Source organism: Schistocerca nitens, chromosome 8, assembly GCF_023898315.1.
Source record: "Schistocerca nitens isolate TAMUIC-IGC-003100 chromosome 8, iqSchNite1.1, whole genome shotgun sequence".
Taxonomy (NCBI): domain Eukaryota; kingdom Metazoa; phylum Arthropoda; class Insecta; order Orthoptera; family Acrididae; genus Schistocerca; species Schistocerca nitens.
Window position 1 is genome coordinate 199,154,097 of NC_064621.1, and position 19,811 is coordinate 199,173,907.

Sequence of the window (19,811 nt, forward strand, 5' to 3'; positions counted from 1 at the left end):
GTAGCCCTTACACGGCTTCGAATAGGACATTGTCCTTTGACACATGGTTTTCTGTTACGTCGTGAGGAGCCACCAACGTGTCAGACATGTGGGACACAGCTGTCGATACGACATATTTTAACTGAGTGTGTTTTATATGCGGGTTTGAGGGACGATTTCCGTTTCCCACCAGACCTACCCTCTCTTTTAACTAATAATGAGGCGAGTGTTGCTAGAGTTTTACGTTTTTGTGTGATGTCTGGCCTTCTTCCCAAACTATTGGGATTGAAGTCTTAATGTGCTGTCCAGTGGTTTGGTCACCCATTATTTGTAAGTGGTCACTCAGCCACCGTTAATTATTTTTCCCTGTTTGTACTGCTATTTTATTTTTAGTTTTATCTCCCTGTTTTGATGTGCTGTGTCCCATCTTGCACTTTGAACAATACCAATTCTCTCACCATTCGGCTCTGAATTGAACTTTTGGGAACGGGCGCTGATAACCTCGCTGTTGTGCGCCCTAAAACACTAATAATCATCATCATCATCATCTATCATGTTGACCAAACTACTTTATGAACAGAAAAACAAGCATACATTACCCTATCCTAAGCAGCAATGGTAAAATGAAAAATTGTCAAGTGTGTGTGTGTGTGTGTGTGTGTGTGTGTGTGTGTGTGTGTGTTTTGCTAGAAATAGAGAATCTCAATTATTTTTCCCTGGTACCAATATTGATACTGGCAATGGCAAGATATTTGTCCAGGGAATTCCAAGAGTTATCAAAATCTCTACAGTAGTTCCTCAGACTAGCCCGGACATACAAAAAGAAGCTAGCAGGGGACTTTAGTTTATGTCCGTAGAGAGAGAAGAGTTAATAAAACATTTTTTATTTGTAACTCTTCAGGCTTTCCCGGCGATCTAATGACATCTTGGGTTGTCGGGTGTTCTGCCGGATATCAGCATCATACTTGCACGATATTTCGGTCACGTAGCTCGTAACCTTCATCAGGTGTGACCTGAGACTGCTCCTCGAGTGGACCTGGTCCAGTATTTATGCCTATGGCCTTCCCCCTCCACCAACGGCTGCAGGCGCTTCCTCTGTGGTCCACGCCCATTCCCTGCGACCTGCTGGAGCGTTGCTGCTCCGTTTTCCGTCCGCTGCGGTTCTAGGTGTTCCCTCTGCGGTCCGCGCCCACCAACCCCGCTCCTGGGGGTTTCATCTACAGTCTGGGGTACCAAGTGTTCCCCCTGCGGTCCGCGCCCGCTCACCGCGACCTGTTGGAGCGTTGCCGCTCCGTTTTTCGTCCACTGCGGCTCTGGATGTTCCCTCTGTGGTCCGCGCCCACCAGTCCCACTTCTGGGTGTTCCATCTTCGGTCTGGTGCTCCTGGCAGTCCGTCAGGGGCTCGTTTTCCATCTCCATGTCTCTGGTTCTTCTGTTTGTGCAGTGTTGCAGCTGGCCCCGTTGCTCCTTTAACAATTCCAGAGCCGGATCCCAGGCTCTGCTTAGCTGGTACCCTGTGTCACGGTTCATAAGATCGTCAGCCATTTTAATTTCTATCGATTCTCTTATAACACTGTCCCAAAATCTGGGTGTTTGTGCTAGAATCCTGGTGTCCTCATACTTCATGGCATGATCTAGTTCTAGACAGTGTTCAGCAATGGATGACTTAGTCACCTGTCTTAATCTAGTGTGCCTCTGATGTTCTTTGCACCTGATCTCCACAGTTCTTGTCGTCTGGCCAATGTAGGACCTGCCACATTGACAAGGTATATTGTAAATCCCTGGTTTTCGTAACCCCAGGTCGTCTTTGACACTCCCCAGCAATCCCCCAATCTTGTTGGATGGACAGAAAACACACTTGATATTGTGTTTACGGAGGATCCTACTGATTCTGGCAGAAATAGAGCCAGCATAGGGCAGATATGCCACCTTCTTTGTTTCATCTTGGTCTTCTTCAGAAACCTGTGGTATGGTGGCTGGTTGGAGTGCCCTCTCAATTTGTCTGTCCGTGTATCCATTCTTGGAGAAAACTGTTTTGAGACGTTCTATCTCTATAGGTAGATTCTCTTGGTCTGACAGGGCATGTGCTCTGTGGACCAAAGTCTTCAGAACCCCATTCTTCTGTGCAAGGTGGTGACAGCTGCTGGCCTGCAGATATAAATCAGTGTGTGTTGGTTTTCGGTACACACTGTGACCAATTGATCCATCTGCTTTCCTCTGGACTAGTACATCCAGAAATGGCAGCTGGCCATTCTTCTCCAGTTCCATGGTGAACTTGATATTAGGGTGGCATGAGTTAAGATGTTCAAGAAACTCATTGAACCTGTCCATCCCATGAGGCCAGATCATGAAGGTGTCATCCACATACCTAAAGAAGCATGTGGGTTTAAATGTGGCTGTCTCCAATGCCCTCTCCTCAAAACTCTCCATAAACATGTTGGCAACCACAGGGGACAGTAGGCTGCCCATAGCTACACCTTCAGTTTGCTCGTAGTATTGGTTTCTGTACAGGAAATACGTGGATGTCAGTGTATGACTGAACAGGTCCAACAGAGCACCGTCAAATTTCTCTGCAATCAGTTCTAGTGAGTCCTTCAGTGGGACCCTGGTGAACAGTGATACCACATCAAAACTGACCATGATGTCCGAATCTGTGATGTGCAGTTGCTTGAGGCGTTGCAGGAAATCTTCTGAGTTGCGGATGTGGTGAATACATTTGCCCACATATGGAGACAGGAGACCTTTCAAGTACTGGGCTGTTGTCAGCCTGTTCCTAAGATAAAGGGGTCTTAAAAGACACACAAAAAAGACAAAAAATATTTTTTCAGGTGATATAACTAAAAATTAACAATTTTCGAATTTTTTCCTTTACTTGTGCTGTGAAACCTTGTGTCTTGCTCCTTGCCAAATTTCGTAATTGTAGGTAAACAGGAAGTACTGTGTAAGTTTTGACGAGTGAGTTTTTGAGTATCAAAATATTTGATTTAAATGGCCATATCTTCCGATTGCATTGGCTTAGAAGCTCACAATTTTTATGTTCTCAGGGGACCATAGACCTTACAATGTGAGATAAATGTGAAATTGAGACATGATACAGTTCCAGAGAAAAAAGCGTCCTAACAAACAGACGAACACACAGACAGATAAAAAGCGAAGAAAAAAATATTTTTTCATGTTACAGGTCTACAAATAACTAATTTTTGGGTTTTTGTCCTTTACTTGTGCTGTGAAACATTGCTTCTTGCTAAATTTCATGATTCTAGGTCAACGGGAAGCACCATATAGGTTATGTATGATGAGCAGTATTCAGTATTCAGTATTCAGTTTATTCACCATTGACCACTTACAGCGGAATAGGTCTGAACATTAAATATACAATTAACAATATACAATTAACAATAACTTTACAGTAAAGTTTTTACAATTTAATTCTTTTTCTTTTAGGAATATTCTTATATACTAATGTCAATGCTTATTTCAAAATATTCTGTTATCTTATAAAATGGGTGTTTGAGAAGCCAGTCATAAACCTTACGTTTGAAAATATTATTGGTCAGTGACCGAGCAGATGCTGGAAGTTTATTGAAGAGTTTTAAACTCATTATTTTGTGTGAGTTTGCAGTCTTTGTGAGTCTGTGTCTTGGTATGTCAAAGTCGAGTTTGCCTCTGGTGTTGTGGGGATGTATGTTCTCTCTGGTCTCGAACTCATTTAAGTTGCTTTTGACATAAAGCAGTGCTGTGTAGATGTATAGATTCACCACAGTTAATATCATGTGCTTGATAAAGAGGGGACGGCAGTGTTCTTTGGGCTTAGCTTTGCTTATTATTCTGATTACTTTTTTTTGAATTTTCAGTATTTCACTGACAAAGCAAGAATGTCCCCATAACAATATGCCGTAGAAAATGTGTGACTGAAAGAGGCCAAAATATACCACCTTTAGATACTCATTAGTGACTACATCTGTCAGTCTCCAGATGAGATAACACACTCTTGCTATTCTCTTGCAGATATGGCTAATGTGTTCCTCCCAGTTTAATTTTGAGTCAATGTGGAATCCCAACAATTTTATTGATTTGCTTTCAACAGCTGTACTTAAACCCAGAATTAGTTCTTGTGTTTTATCAGGATTACACAGGAGTTCATTAGAAGAAAACCAATCCATTACTAGTTCTAGTTTTTCCTGTGTTGCCTGATGCAGTTCTGTTGTGTCATGGTGTGTATTGAGCAACGTTGTATCATCAGCATAACACACAACTGAATTTGCTCCTACGTGGTAAGGTAAGTCATTAATTGCAATGATAAATAGAAAAGGACCTAGGACCGAGCCCTGAGGCACTCCAGTCCGAACTTCCTTCAGTGAGGAGCATCTATTTTTAATTGATACATACTGTCTCCTGTTACTTAAGTATGATTCGATTACATCCAAAGATGGTGAGTTTTCAAGCATTAATGGATGTCTCTTTTAACTGTAGTGACTTACAAGCTTAAAACTTTTACACCTCCAAGGAACCACAGACCATAATATGTGACATAATTTGAACATAATAGTCTACCCATCCTGAGAAAAAGGATTCTTAGACAGACAGACAGATAAACAGACAGACAGACCACGGAGCAATCCTATGAGGGTTCCGTTTTTACAGACAGGTACAGAACCATAAAAAGTATATTGCAAGTGACATGGCTACATATATTTCACAGTTAGAAAACTTGGCACACAGCTTGAGGAATCAAGGAGAAAATATTTTTAACTGTATAGTGATCACAAAATTGTTAATGACTTACCAATGAGCTCCAACCATTTTCTGACAGTGAGGGAATCAACACATACTGATCAACAAACACAATAGAATTTGAGTTCAAGATTGTTCAAGGAAGAAAAATTTCTAAATCCCCAGAAATATATGAAGAGGGAAGAGGGAAGTGTTTCTGGCGGGTAAACAACAATAACCCTCATCTTGAAGATAAAAATTCGAGGAAACCAGCTAAATGCTTTAAATGTAATAAACCTGGCCATAGGGCAAACGAATACATAAGTGTTTGCTCCAAATGTAATAAAGTCTGGTCATCAAGCAAAAGACTGCAGAAACCCTATGTCAAAGGATGAAGGTCAGAATCCGTGTAAATCGAGAGGGGATGCCCTGATAAGAAAATTCTCTCGTCAGTAGCCGGGAAGCATGTAGATGAATATGTGTGGTTTTTAGATTCTGGTGCTACTGATCACAAATGTAATCTAACTGAAGTTTAGAAATTGCAGTCCACTTGAGAGTGAAGTCTCCATTAGTAATGGTGATGGTAGCTTCATTCCATCACAAGGAAAAGGTGACAAACATTGTAGCCCTTGATGGAGAAAGATGAAGTGAGAAAAATCTGTAAAATGTTTTCTATGTGCCAGGGATTCATTTCAGTTTATTCTCACTTGGGGCAACTCTTAACAAGGGAAGAGCATTTAAATCTGCTAAGACAATATGCAGACTCTTCACAGGAGAAAATGTTGCATAGGGAGTTTGTGAAGAAAAGTTGTGTAGCATGAAGTTTAAGATTTCATTGAGTGAAAACGACATTATTCATACAAATATGGCTACTAAGATAAGATTTAAAACCTGGCACAAAAGACCTGCACACCAAAATTTTCCCCAGTTTTGAAGAATCAACAAAAAAATTTAAACAGATAAAAGCTTATGTGACAATAAATAGTGGGAAAAATTAACAAGTTATCTTTCTAAAAAAGTGATTCAAAGTCAGCAAAAACAGATGAGTTGATTCACAGTGATTAAAAAAAATGTGGTCCAAATTGGTGGTTCTTGGTAATTTCTTTAGTTAAAAGCGACTCTTTCCACTGCCAAAATAAGTAGTTTTAAAAAACAGGTAAGAAGTGGCCACACACCTTGAATATTTCATAAAAACCAGTTATATGCACGTTGAGCATGGAATGATCTGACAATGGACTACAATTGATTAATCAAGAGGCACACAAAATAAGACAGAACCATGGGATAATTCATCAAAACTCAGGAGCCTGCAGTCCCTAATAGAATAGTGCAGCTGAACAAGGACAGAACTTCAGTGGAGACAGAAAGGACAATGCTTTACACAAGCAGAAAGGCTGCCAATATGATTATAGGCTGAAGCCATAAAGAAGGTAGCTTATATTTTGAATAGAACTTGTCAAGAAGTGGTGATGGAAAAACATCTCACAAGTTATGGATTGGATTGGACTGGACTATGATGTGGCCAGACTCAGGATATTTGGAGAGATGGTTTACACACACACTCCAAAGGTGAGATGGGAAAAATGGGATTCCAAAGCTGAAAAAGGTCTCTTAGCTGTATATGATACAGATGTAAAAGGATATTGTATCTGGTTTCCTCATTAAATTCAAATACGATACAGCGTGATGTTTTGATGGGCAAATTATACGTGGGTTGTCAATCTGAGAAAACTGTCAATAAAGATGATGAAAAAATCCTAATATATAAGACCATTGAGGATGAAAAGCCTACTCAAGAGGAGACCCTGAATCAGACAGAAGATGAGGCAATGAAATCACCTGAAGACAAACTTTATTCTGAAATCAATGTTACAAAACAGATGTCAATGAAGTCTCCTCAGAATCAGTGACTCAAATAGGAAGAAGCTTACAACATAGAGAAAAAAACCATTACTCTAATCTCTGTGTGTCTGACGCACTGTTATCAATCTGTCTCACACTAAGATGCAATAGATAGTGACAAATGAGAGAAATGGAAGCAGGACGTGCAAGAAGTAATACATGTACTTATTCTTGATGAAATTTGCATCCCAACTGAAACCCCAGAAAACAAAGAAATACTCAACAACAGGTGGATATGCAAAGTGAAGAAAGAAACGGATAGAACTGAGGCTAGATTTTAAGCTTGACTCGTTGCTAGCGGATATTGACAGAGGTGTGGAACAGACCACAATGTTATCTACAATCCAGTGGTAAGATTTGACTGCAAAAAAAAAAAAAAAAAAAAAAAAAAAAAAAGCTTATCTATCACAGCATCCAAGGCCTTCAACATCAGGCAGTCTGATGTTAAAACTGCATTGTTACATGGTGCTGGCATGCGGGTCAAGAACTGTAGAATAGAAAAGGATGAGAGACGATGACAGCCAATAGTACATTGACCGACCCCTCTCTAGGATGACACTGAGACAGCAGCGGCCTCTAGATGAAGAGGACATAAGCACCACGCTGACTGGCAGCAACCCAGTTGAAGACTAGCCATTCTGTGAGCTCTACGGTGGTGACTTAGAAACTATATTGTTTCACTTGTATTGTAATAAAAATTCATTGATATGATTTGCTTGAATTGTTGTCTAGTGATCTGAAAAAGCAGGTTTCCTATGCACCCCATATTCAAAGAATAGACAGGACACAAGTTACGAAGTATTGCTAATTTTCGACACATGTTGCTGTCAGCAGGCACTTATTTGTATACTGTGTTTTATTGTTGTAAATGGCGCATTTTCTTTGCAATTAAATTGTTTTATTTTAGTGTTACTCTCTTGTTTACGTTTTATTGCAGCAGTATTATCCTGCAGTATCAGGTTGAAGTAAAACTGTTCAGCACTGTCTTGTGCCTGGTCTGCCTCAATGCTACACACTAAAAATTCCTTTTTAAGAAGTGTGATCAAGCAATTCCTGTTTTATTCGTCATACAAAAACTTATACTGAGGGACTTGATTTACCATCTCTGAGTTGACTGCAACTTCAACCTAAAAATGTTTTCTAGACCTACAAATTCTCTCACCACTCTGTGTTATATTACTCTCCCTTGCACGGGTAGCTAGTAGTGGGAAAAAAAGGTTTTTTTTTTACTGGAAAAGTCTGAAGATTTTCAGTTTTTTTCCTCCCCCTACAGAAGGTTTAGCCAACATAAATTTTGTTGGCAAAACTTGCTTTTTCAATCTGTCCAACAATATGAACAAGTTAAAAATGAAATAAAATTTTCTACAGGTCCTTTTGCAAGGTATAGGTTTTTTTTCTGACAATTTGACAATCAGCTGTAATGGATTTTCTATATTTAAAAAGTTTCTTGGTGGCATGATCAGGTTGTCTGGTTCATATGGCAGTTTGTACAACAGCTGCATGGCATCATCTTGCATATGATTAAAAAGCAGGACAACTCAGCACCCTGCCATCATATTGTATGATCCAGGTAAGTGAATGGCATGTCTTTATTTTGGCAGTTCATAGAAATTTCTTTGCTATTTCCTGAAGCACCTGAACAATTTTCATACCAACATTCAATTTGTATGTAGGGCAGACAGATCATCAGTTACACAACGTCATGCGGTGTTTGAAAAGGATTGTGAACACCTGAGTCAAATGGTAGACTGGAAGAAATGACTCATACAGACCTACGTCTGAGTAAACTATCAGCATTTCAATTAAAAAGGGGTGCAATCAATCCTCTAGTAGTCCCACAATATAAATGTGTGAAATGCAGTGTGTTAAAAGCACAGTGCACAAGTAGGAAGGGTTTTTGTTAGATACAATAACACTTCATTAAAGAAAAGTTTAAGTATTACAACAGCTAAGGCTAGACAAAGTGACATATCCCAGGAGAAAATCACAAGACATTCTCTCTTTCAGAAATCTCCCATATCAACACACAGAAGTGAAATATTATGGAGCTAAACACAATGTAGGTAAACACAATTAACTCTAATTTGCAGCAGTGCAGGTCTTAACTTTGCACGAAAAAAGAATGATGATGTAAGTATCGATTGGTTGCAGAATCTTAGAGCAAATTCTGAGCTCAAACATAACGAGGTGTCTTGAACAGAAGTACAATACTCAATGCCAACCACCATGGATTTCGAGAACAATGATCACGTGAAACCCAACTTGCACTTTCCTCACATAAGATACTGAAAGCTTTGGATCAAGGCAACCAGGCAGACGCAGTGTTCCTTGATTTCCGAAAAGCATTTGACTCAGTATTGCACCTACGCTTATTGTCAAAGGTACGATCATATAGGGTGTCAAGTGATATTTGTGACTGTATTGAGAACGTTTTGATAGGGAAAGTCATCACCAGAGTAGAAGTAACTTCACTTTGGCTCCAGGCAAATGTGTTGGGACCCTTGCTGTTCATGTTTTATATTAATGACCTTGCACGCAATATTAATAGTAAAAGCAGGCTTTTTGGTACTATCTGAGAGAAGCTGCATAAATATTCGGTCAGGTCTTAATAAGATTTCAACATAGTGCCGAGATTGGCAACTTGCTCTAAATATTCAGAAATGTAAAATCTTGCACTTCACAAAACAAAAAAATGTAATATCCCATGATTATGAACATCAATGAGTCATCGTTGGACTATGTCAACTCATAAAATTACCCAGGTGTAAAACTTTGTACGGATATGAAATGGAACAATCACACATGTTCAGTTGTGGGTAAAGCAAGTGGCAGACTTCAGTTTATTGGTACATTACTGTGGAAATACAACGTCTACAAAAGAGATTGCTTACAAATCACTCTTGCCTCCCATGCTCAAATATTGCTCAAATGTTTGGGACCTGTGCCAGATGGGACTAATGGGGGATACTGAACATAGATAGAGAAGGACAGCATGAATGGTCACAGGTTTGTTTAATCCATGGGAGAGTGTCACAGAGATACTGAAGGAATTGAACTGGCAAACTCTTGAAGACAGGCAAACTACCCCGAGAACGTCTATTAAGAAACCAGCTTTAAATCATTGCTCTAGTGATGTCCTACAACCCTCTACTTATTGCCCGCATAGTGACTGTGAAGATAAGATTAGAATAATTATTTCACACACAGAGGCATTCAATAAATCATTCTTCCCATGCTCCAATACGTAAATGGAACAGCAGAAACCCTAATAACTGGTACAATGGGACATACCCTCTGCCATGCACCTCAGGATAGTTTGCAGAGTATAGATGTCAATCTATATGTAGACATTACCTCGCCCCGCACATTTCAACATAGGCATTAAACAGCAAGTAGATGACACTCACAAGGCATTTTGCAACTGGGTGATCTTTCTGGGATGGCATGCAGTATATCTTGGTTTACCACTCCAGAAAATTTCTTCTCATATTCCATGGTCCAGCACCAGCAATTCGTACAATATACGTATGTTCTAAAAATGTCCCCAATAAAGTCAGCTAAATGATCTCGCCCAGTGTTGAATGCTTTCCTCTACCTGCCAACTTCAGCTAGCAAACCGTTATTGTCAATTCAATATGGGGCAGGCAAACCATGTTTTATGTGCTAAAAAGCACACCAATCAAATATTCCATGCTTTAGAACTGTGAGGGTATGGACAGCAACATGTGAAGGTGAACTGAATGAAGTCATGATTCTGGAGCATCATTTTTTGTCTTTAGCATCTTCACAGAGACAGGACAGTATTCAATGACATGCAATGTGCTAAGGTACAGGAAACCATAATGAGGAATCATGGTGGAGGTCTAAAGAAATTATCTGAGTTACTACGGATAGCAATTATTCACAAAATCTCTGTTCTACACTAACTGAATATTTGTTGAATATTTCAGAAGTACCTCAATACTTTTCCTACAGGAATTTTTTGATTCCTTTATCAATTACTACTAAAATTCTGAACAAACAGCAAGAATCTGTGTGATGCTTAACTCGACTATGTGACTGGTGATGATCACATTTACGTTATCCACATATCCCAGCACGAATTGTGGTATGTCCCACAATTCTCGCACTGATTATTGTTTAAGGCAATTAAGATCTTTGTACACATGTACAAAAAACTGTACACCCCCAATTATGTGAATGTCAACCTGGTGTAATAGCTATTGCAGAAATCACAAAAAACCTTACAGTTATATTGTAGCCATATTTTTTTTATATTTTTGACGCAGTAAACCTAGGGAATCTCATACAATTCTTTTCTCTTCCCACCACTTTAATCAGAGCATACTTGTTCATTATTTTAGCCTGCATTTCCATAAAGTAGTTAAATTTAAGTTGTTGATTCAGAAACTTTGCACTAGTAGCCTATACGTATTTAGTTTACAAAGAGCAGCATACAAGCTTGTTTTTGTAAACTTGTTTTCCTGTTTATCAATAATTTAAATGAATTATTCTTATTAAAGTATTTTAATAATCACGAGTGAAAAGTGCCTGACTTGTCGTAGAATCATTAGGTCTGGGCTTTGGTGTGATGGGTGTTGTAGATTTTTCATATGGGTGACCGAAGTGGTGTGGGAACATGGGAAGTAAATGAGGCTCTTCAGTGGGTTTGTAGCATATTTAGTAGAGACATAAAAATAGTGGAGCAGGGTGAGGGCATTTCTGCTCTTCACGCTGAATTAGACAAGGCTAAGAAAGATTTGGACAGGTTAGAGGGTACAAGGTAAAAATAAGTGGGATGTAGCAATTCGGATGAACGTGCTTAGAACTACATCTGACAGCTTTGTGATGAATGTGAAAAATAAGTTTGACCTGTTGCTTCAGTTAGGAACCCATGAGCTGTAAGCAGATGCAGATTGTGTTCATTGTAAATAAGTGTTATAAAATGATCATTTTATTTACTGTGTATTACATCATAAATGGAAATATGTTTAAACATTTTTTGACTCATCCCACATCCATGATGATCATTCCACCTGGGGTAAATTAGAATTTTTTTTTTCATTGTAAATATCTGTATTGTGTATTCTTTAATCTTCTGACATGTTCTACATCCTGCAGGATCTCCTCACTACGGATCAATTGGAACAAAAAGTACATCTGATCTGGTCTGCTCTGCGCTTTTTGTGTGAATTTTCTCAGACAAACAAGACAATGCACTGGATTAAAATGGCAGTATCACTGCAGAGATTCAAATTCAAATGGTCAACACTTACGTAACATGCGGGATCAAAGGCCAACTCAAAAATAAGTTTTGTTACTATCAATACAACAAACAACTTATTATATTGCATTCCATCTAGATAGGTGCAGATGTCCAGAAGTCTTATTTACCCATATTTTGTCTTACTTCCACATTTGCACAAACTCTGCCAAAGAGGTAACATATGCAGCAATAATCGTACTCAGTGCTATCTACAAAGATTGTTCATGTGTGTCACAACAAATCTATAATGCAACAATGGTATCTCACATCTATCATTACAACACGCAACAACGATTAAGTTTAGTGACCTTCTGTTAACAATTCATATGTTTGCCATTAAGAATTGACAATTCACCTGTACATATCTTGCTCATAATGTTGGTACACACACAATGATGTTCAATCACCCAAACACATTAATGTTATCCTTAAAATGATAAATTAAGCTTATAACAGTTGGGGTCCAAGTGAAGCCCATTAAAACAGAAGTATAATTACCACAAAATCTCATTCTTTGTATTTGTGCCAAGATATCACGAAATATAATACAAATACAAAGAACGTCATTGCTGAGCAGCTGTTGACTACTTTCATTTACATAACAACTGTTCTGCACAATAACAATGGATGGGCATTTCATAAGCACCAATAATCTAATAAAACATAGAATTAAAAAAAAACACAAATTTAAATCTCACCTGCAGTTTTAGGATGAATTCGGAGAGCAACAGAATATCCCTTATTGCCAGGATAGAGATTAATGATAAGTGTATTAAGCTGTTCCTTTGCAACAAGTTTTTCCAGTAGAAAGGAGCAGGATTTGAGGTGCTGGAAGATAACAAAGAATCAAGTTCACAAAAGTGACTTCACCAGAAAGTTTACACACACTAATATACTATTTTAGAGGTCAGGCAACCACAGCCAAAATTCCACATGGTGAATAAAATCTCCCACAATGGCTGTTGAAACCCAATGCAGAAGTTTTTATTCACCACACTAACATACAGGTATTATTTAGCTGTTCAGCAATACACTGAGCTTTGCAGCTTAGTACACCGCATGCATGTGCCGCCCCCCTCCCCTCCCCCCCCCCCCCCCACACACACACACAAACACACACATACAGAGAGAGAGAGACCGCACTGCAGAGCAACTAGAAAGTCCACAGTGGCAGATCCAAAGCTCGAAAATTATGCTGGTGGAGAAATAAAGCTATATTTTTAATGCCTCATATTCTGTTTCATAAAGAAATTACTATGAATTTAATAATAATAAAGAAAGAACACAACTAATAGCAGAAGTTTTTATTCACCACACTAACATACAGGTATTATTTAGCTGTTCAGCAATACACTGAGCTTTGCAGCTTAGTACACCGCATGCATGTGCCGCCCCCCTCCCTTCCCCCCCCCCCCCACACACACACAAACACACACATACAGAGAGAGAGAGACCGCACTGCAGAGCAACTAGAAAGTCCACAGTGGCAGATCCAAAGCTCGAAAATTATGCTGGTGGAGAAATAAAGCTATATTTTTAATGCCTCATATTCTGTTTCATAAAGAAATTACTATGAATTTAATAATAATAAAGAAAGAACACAACTAATAGTAACTGTGTTGATAACATCAATGTGCCTCTGAAATGTGCACTGATAATATGAATCAAAGCAATAGCTATAAATCTGAAATAAAGAGGAGGTAGTTGGAAGAACAGTCTAACATATGGTTGTGTGCTAGGCCCTAAAATGTTATCATTATGAATTGTGACCAAACTGTAAAGGCATTACAACTTGTAAAAGCAGATATACTACTAATGCATAGTGAAAATACAATAGGAAGTAAAAATATAATCAACAGAACAACAGCACATCATGACTGATGTCTTGAGGAGAAAAACAGCCTTACTCTAACCCAATGTGCCCAAGGAGGAGGAGTGGGGGTAAGGGTGCTGGATGCTGAAAGCAAACAAGGCACCCAATCACAGGGAGAAAAGCAGGAGGAGAAACTGAAGACTCCCATCAAATGAAAATTATTTGCAGTCTGTTAACACTTCACTCTAGCAAGTGGAGGACAGAAACACACAGCCAGATAAAATGACGTTCTCAAGGAACAACATAACTGTCCATAAAATGAGATATACAATATAAATTGTTAATACATATAGACCATCTAAGTATTAACCAATTGTAACTACATGCTTATGCTTCAGACATGTGAAAAGAAAATGTGGCAACATTTATGATTCACATATAAATAAGCAGGCAAAATGCAACATATGAGTGAGATGTGATTAAGTAAAAATGAAATGAATAGCGGCCCCTTACTAGCAGTTGAAAATCAAATAAAAGAATACAAAAGTAATGAAAAGGAGACGAATTATGACAAAGATAAAAATAAGCAGAAACAGAGAGAAAATACTGAGAGTTAAGATAAACATAAACCTACTTAATCAAAATATCCACGGGTGTGCTGCCGGTCTATAGTGCCCGTTGGACACTATAGAAGTATAATTACCACAAAATCTCATTCTTTGTATTTGTGCCAAGATATCACGAAATATAATACAAATACAAAGAACGTCATTGCTGAGCAGCTGTTGACTACTTTCATTTACATAGACTATAGACCGGCAGCACACCCGTGGATATTTTGATTATCAAATACGCCGGGAGAAACTCAAGAATCACATAAACCTACTTAATGTCACCACAGAATGTGATAAAGTGTTACCACACAAGAAAGGAATGGACTATTTACAACATGAAATAATGGTACATGTGGATTGCCACACCTATTACAGGTGAAACTTGACAATGAAATCCCACTTTTGGCAAAAAATCCCATACTAACAAGAGGAGGAAGAGAGAGAAATACAATGGTGAGGAGGATAAGGGAGCCAGAACACACCTCCATTTTTTTCTAAATACACTTCTCTGAAAACTACAGCATTCAGACCTTTATTCCCTCATCTTTTCTCACTCTGGCCTCAATTATGCCAGCTCAACTCAAAGCATACAGATAATATCAGTTTATTTTTGCTGTAGTAAATCAGTGACATCCAACCACAAGAGGATTTTTTTTTCATACTCATTTCTGTTGAAGAGCTCTATAAGCATCTATTCTACAGCTTTGATTGTCATAGACACAAGTTATTGCACTATAATATAATTAACAACATGTGTGATTTTAGAGCAGTATTCAAGTGGAAATTAAAATGGGATCTGTATTTACTTTCATTTTCAGCAACAGTTAGCCTTGTAGTTGGGGAAACTGAGGCTGACAAGTCACTAGACTACATGACAGCCAAGAACCAAATAACACAATATCCATAGGTATTTCTTATTCTGACAAATAAGTATTCAAACAATCCTCTGTAAGATGCACCATTATTCAGAAGACAACATTAATTCTTTATACAATGACTGAAAATCATACAGATAGTCCTATAGCCTATACTAAACTGACGCACAAAAGTATCTACAAATTTTTACACTTTACTTTAAACTTGAGATAAAACACAAGTTAAGTATAAAACCAAGAAAGAATCCCACACTAAATTTTTACCTTGTTCTGTTGCTGCAAGTCGTTTGCACACTCTTCTTCATAGATTTCTCTCAGCTTGTCATGGATTGAGAAAAAAGCCTTTCCACTGTTGTTTTGAGTTCGAGGCACAGTCTGAGGAGCGTTATTTGCTATCTGCAATAGTCGCTGTGAGAACAGTTGCATTTTAAACACCAACTGAATTGAGACTAATTCAATTATTCAATATGAGCACAGCCTTTGATTTTACAATGGTATACTTACTTTACCAGAAACATAAAAGTCATATAGGCCCCTAATCATCAACTGAAGGCCACTGACATATAAACTTAAAAATTTGACAAACGCCATAAAATGATTTCATAAAATTAAACTTATGGCTTTTAGAAGTATACTTCTTAATGGAAGCGTCAAAACTTTACAGCACCATTAGATACGTGTCCCAACCCCAAGCACTACTATTGATCACATACACACTAAGTAATGCTCACATTTACTTTGATATTATTTTAAACGTGAAATAAACTTCTCTCCTTAAGCTTCACATACGCAGCCAACAATGTCCGCTACGTATTTGTCCTACAGTCCTGTAACAATGTCAAATCTTTCGCCTAAAACTACTCATTTCAACGCTTTAGTTAATATCTGCAATCTCTTACAATACCAATGCTTAACAGTATAACTCAATAGAATTTAAAATCAATTTCACTGTTTAAGGAATACTTAACATTAGGCCTATGTACGAAAAATATTACAATCATAACCAGGTAGTACAGCAACGAATAATTTTTTATTCTCACGTCAACTTACATTTGCTTCCTCACATGTAGCCTCCAGGCTTTGCATCATTACCAACTCGTTTTATGAACATTCAGGTGACCAGAAATGTAACAGATCCAGAAACATAGAAATTTGATCTTGGTCGATCACAACCCTGCAGACGGAAAAACAAAATATCACTGTTAAAATCAAGTTCAAACACAAGTGCGAATTCCAAGTAGTTGCAATAATAAAAATCTGCTCCTTTAGAATAAATTTATTGCAACCAAACTTTGAAGGATCCCCATAAACGACATGCACATTCAACGAATGTCAGTAAAACACAAATCTCAAAAATACAATAATTGCAAAATCTATTACTGCAGTGTAAACAGTTTTCTGAATTGATTTATGACCGATATAGCCAAACGCAGTTATTATTTTACCTGACAGGCGAGTAACTCCTTGGAGATGCATAACATTATTGCTGCATTATTATTCCGTCAGGTATGGACTTAGGAGGCTCAGGACCAAATGGTAAATATTCTTTGCCTCCTGTATTTCTACAGCAAAAATCCACAAATCATTATGTCTTACAAATTTAAGTAGGGCAATCCCAAACAAAACATCCCAACCAATATTTAAGTACCCAAAATTTCTTTGATACACAACACAACCAAGCAACAATGACATTGGTGACGACGGCTGATCCAAGTATTGTCAAACAGTAATTCATTACGAACAAGCAATAATCACAACAACTGCAATCTGACAAGTGGTGCTCCTATTTTGAATAGCGCTCTGAGAATCGCGGCTATGCTTGGCGTTTCCTTCCACAACAGTGTAAACATGTATCGTTCACTGATCCCACCACAGCGCTTTCCACAGTCACTCCTGTCAATATATACATTTTCACACTTGTTTCGGAGACACATTTTACGTCCTACCTTACGGCTGTCTGCTCTGCTCCTCCTTCGGACGGCCATCAGCTGCCCGCAAAGAATGTTCCGATCCTAACCCTAAAATCTACAGCTACAAGTAATATCATTTGCACTAGCTGTTCATTTGACTTGAAATGAACTTCTTTCAGTTCTCATATTGCACACTCATAATATACAGTTGTCCAATTTAGCTTTGCACGTGAAAAGTTTTCAGACAAAATCCCAGTTTACAAACATACTGGACCGAAACTGCTGCATTCTACCGGTAACAAAATTTCCTTCGGCACAGTAATCACTGACTTTGTTACACAGAGCTTTCGTTATGAACAGTAATAACCAAAGGTACACCATTTGCGGCATTGTTGCGATAAGTTACAGTTATAAGCTTATTGAGTCTTTTTATGTATACTACAGCTGTTACTGTGTAATAATACACAGCCCGTAAAAGCGTCTGTGTACAGGAAGTCTCAGGCACGGAGCTGCCGAACACCATCAACATGCTCAAAATGAATAACTAAGCAAGTGTCGCTATACTTTCATACGATTATAAGTTCAAAAATAGAAAATTAGGTAATAATCCCATGCGCCAAAAAGTTTTCGCTCATCAGTTAATTCTAACGACTAATGCTGTCGGAGGACAATAGCGCAAACTGTGTCTACCGGGCAATTTTACTTTAGGCAAAGTATAGATTTTCTTATAGAAGTTACCAGTATTCTCTCAAGTGTTAACACGTGGACTTCCTTGTACAATTTAGGCTGTGTTACCTGTTAAAATGGTTATTATTTTACACTTTGACGGATAATTAAATTTATGTTTTTAAATAACCGTTTTCTACCGTCACAACAGGACACACTGATCTGTGGTTGACAATTTGAAACGATGGAAACCAATTATCCCAAAACACAAATGTGATTAACAGTGAAAATGAAATTATTTAGTCCAAACATAGCAATAATGATTGTCTGCAAACGATAGAAATGTTGTCCTTCATCTATTCCCCATATTCACCACTCTTATTTAGTTTGCTTCATGTTCCATAGGTCATTTGCCCATGATAAATCGTAATTATGTGGAACGAGTAATTTTTAAATAAACATTACAAATTAATTTTTAAATTTGGCTAAATGCTGAATATTTTTTAAAATGTACAGATGTGACGTAATTCCTACCCACCACCTTTTACATATTACAGTAACAGAAATTTGTAGGAACATGACAAAGTACTATTAGTATGTGTTCGTAAAGTGTTGCCGTAATAATGTTGGCGTAGTAGCTTATTATTCTTACGAATTTAACAACAAGGGAAGTAGTTACTCCATGGTTATTGCAATTAAACTTTCATTGTGTAAGCGATAAGAAATAAAATAAATGGAATAATCTAAATTAAATTGAATCCGTAACGAACACAGAGTGCAACAAATTGGTGACCCCGACGTGATCCGCAAGACTACGACATTTGCATGGTAATTTGCCATGAAATTTTTTAAAGTTGAATCACACACTGTGTTTGAAAAAATAAGCAAAATATCACCAGCAAATTGACACGAATGGAATAATCCTGAATGTAAGCTGGAAATCGATAAAATACGCGTTAAGCTACTGCCGTTTTGGGCAGAGGTGCCAGACATTTGGAATTGTCATGCCGAAGCCCAATTTACGATCGTTCCTATGGCAGCGCTGGCGACTAAATATAACTGATTGTTCGCTCACCTAGAGCCAAAATTTGTTGAAAATGTATGAGATGTAGTTACAAGTTACGAGAACAGTAAATATTTTCTTGCAAAAGATCGACTATTGACCATATTTAAAGAAAGTAAACAGTTCCAAAAAGCTTCTGAGTTGTTTGGAACTGGGTGATACAAAGCCTAGGCAATTCTTAAGAAAAATGTGGGGCTATGCTGGCACTAATGTATCGGACAAGATACTGAAAACACTTTGGCTTAACAAACTTCCCAGTAGCATTCGAAGTATTCTAGTTATATCTGACCAAACACTGGATAAGATTATTCAAATGGCTGATTGTATGGTCGAAATGCACTCTGTTGAGCAGGTTCAGATTGCATCAGTTCAGTCCATTTCATCAACACCGTAGTCCCTGTTAGTCCAAGATCTTCTCTTAAGAACTGAAGAATTGAAAAAGTGGCAAGATAAACAGTGGAAGCCGATTGGATATTTTTCAGGAACGTTCACAGTGGCACAGAAGAAGTATTCCACTAATGACAGAGAGCTGCTTAGTATAGACATGACTGTCAACTGTTTGAAGTATCTGTTGGAAGGAAGAGATTTAATTATTTGGGCCTACACTGACCATGCTCCTCTGATGTATGGATTCAAGCAAAAGCATGAGAAAGCAACACCACTCGAATTACATTATCACCAGTATGTTTCCTAATTTACTACAATTCTGTGACATATGTCTGGTAAAGAAAATGTTTTCGCTGATAGCACATCAATGCTTGAAAAATTAGTTCCAACTAACTTTGAAGATTTAGTTCAAGCACGAGAAGATGACAAAGAGCTTCAGCACCTACAGTCCACCCATCATACATCACTTAAATTAAAATACTATTTGATGCAGGGAGGAAAACAATTGTGGTATGGTGTATCAACATAAATTACTCACCCTTTATATTCCTGAAGCATTTAGACATCCCATTTTCCCACACTGTCATGATTTGGATCATCTAAGCCTTAAGACAGCTGTAAAC

At 38.0% G+C, this 19,811-nt stretch overlaps 1 protein-coding gene across 2 annotated transcripts in view; it reads right to left on the reverse strand.

Annotated features, from left to right (window-relative positions):
• Positions 1 to 17,374, reverse strand: part of LOC126198837 (putative mediator of RNA polymerase II transcription subunit 26) — a 308,309-nt gene extending 290,935 nt beyond the window's left edge. The window contains exons 1-4 of one of the 2 annotated variants that reach the window (XM_049935414.1): positions 17,109 to 17,374; positions 16,213 to 16,336; positions 15,427 to 15,570; positions 12,559 to 12,688 (exon numbers count right to left, since the gene is read on the reverse strand). In XM_049935414.1, coding sequence (XP_049791371.1) covers positions 12,559 to 12,688; positions 15,427 to 15,570; positions 16,213 to 16,251 — 313 coding nt within the window. In that variant the 5' untranslated portion in view covers positions 16,252 to 16,336; positions 17,109 to 17,374. Of the gene's footprint in view, positions 1 to 12,558; positions 12,689 to 15,426; positions 15,571 to 16,212; positions 16,337 to 16,607 lie in introns of both variants that reach the window. The other variant, XM_049935415.1, reaches the window with a different exon arrangement.
• Positions 17,375 to 19,811: the final 2,437 nt, after the last annotated feature.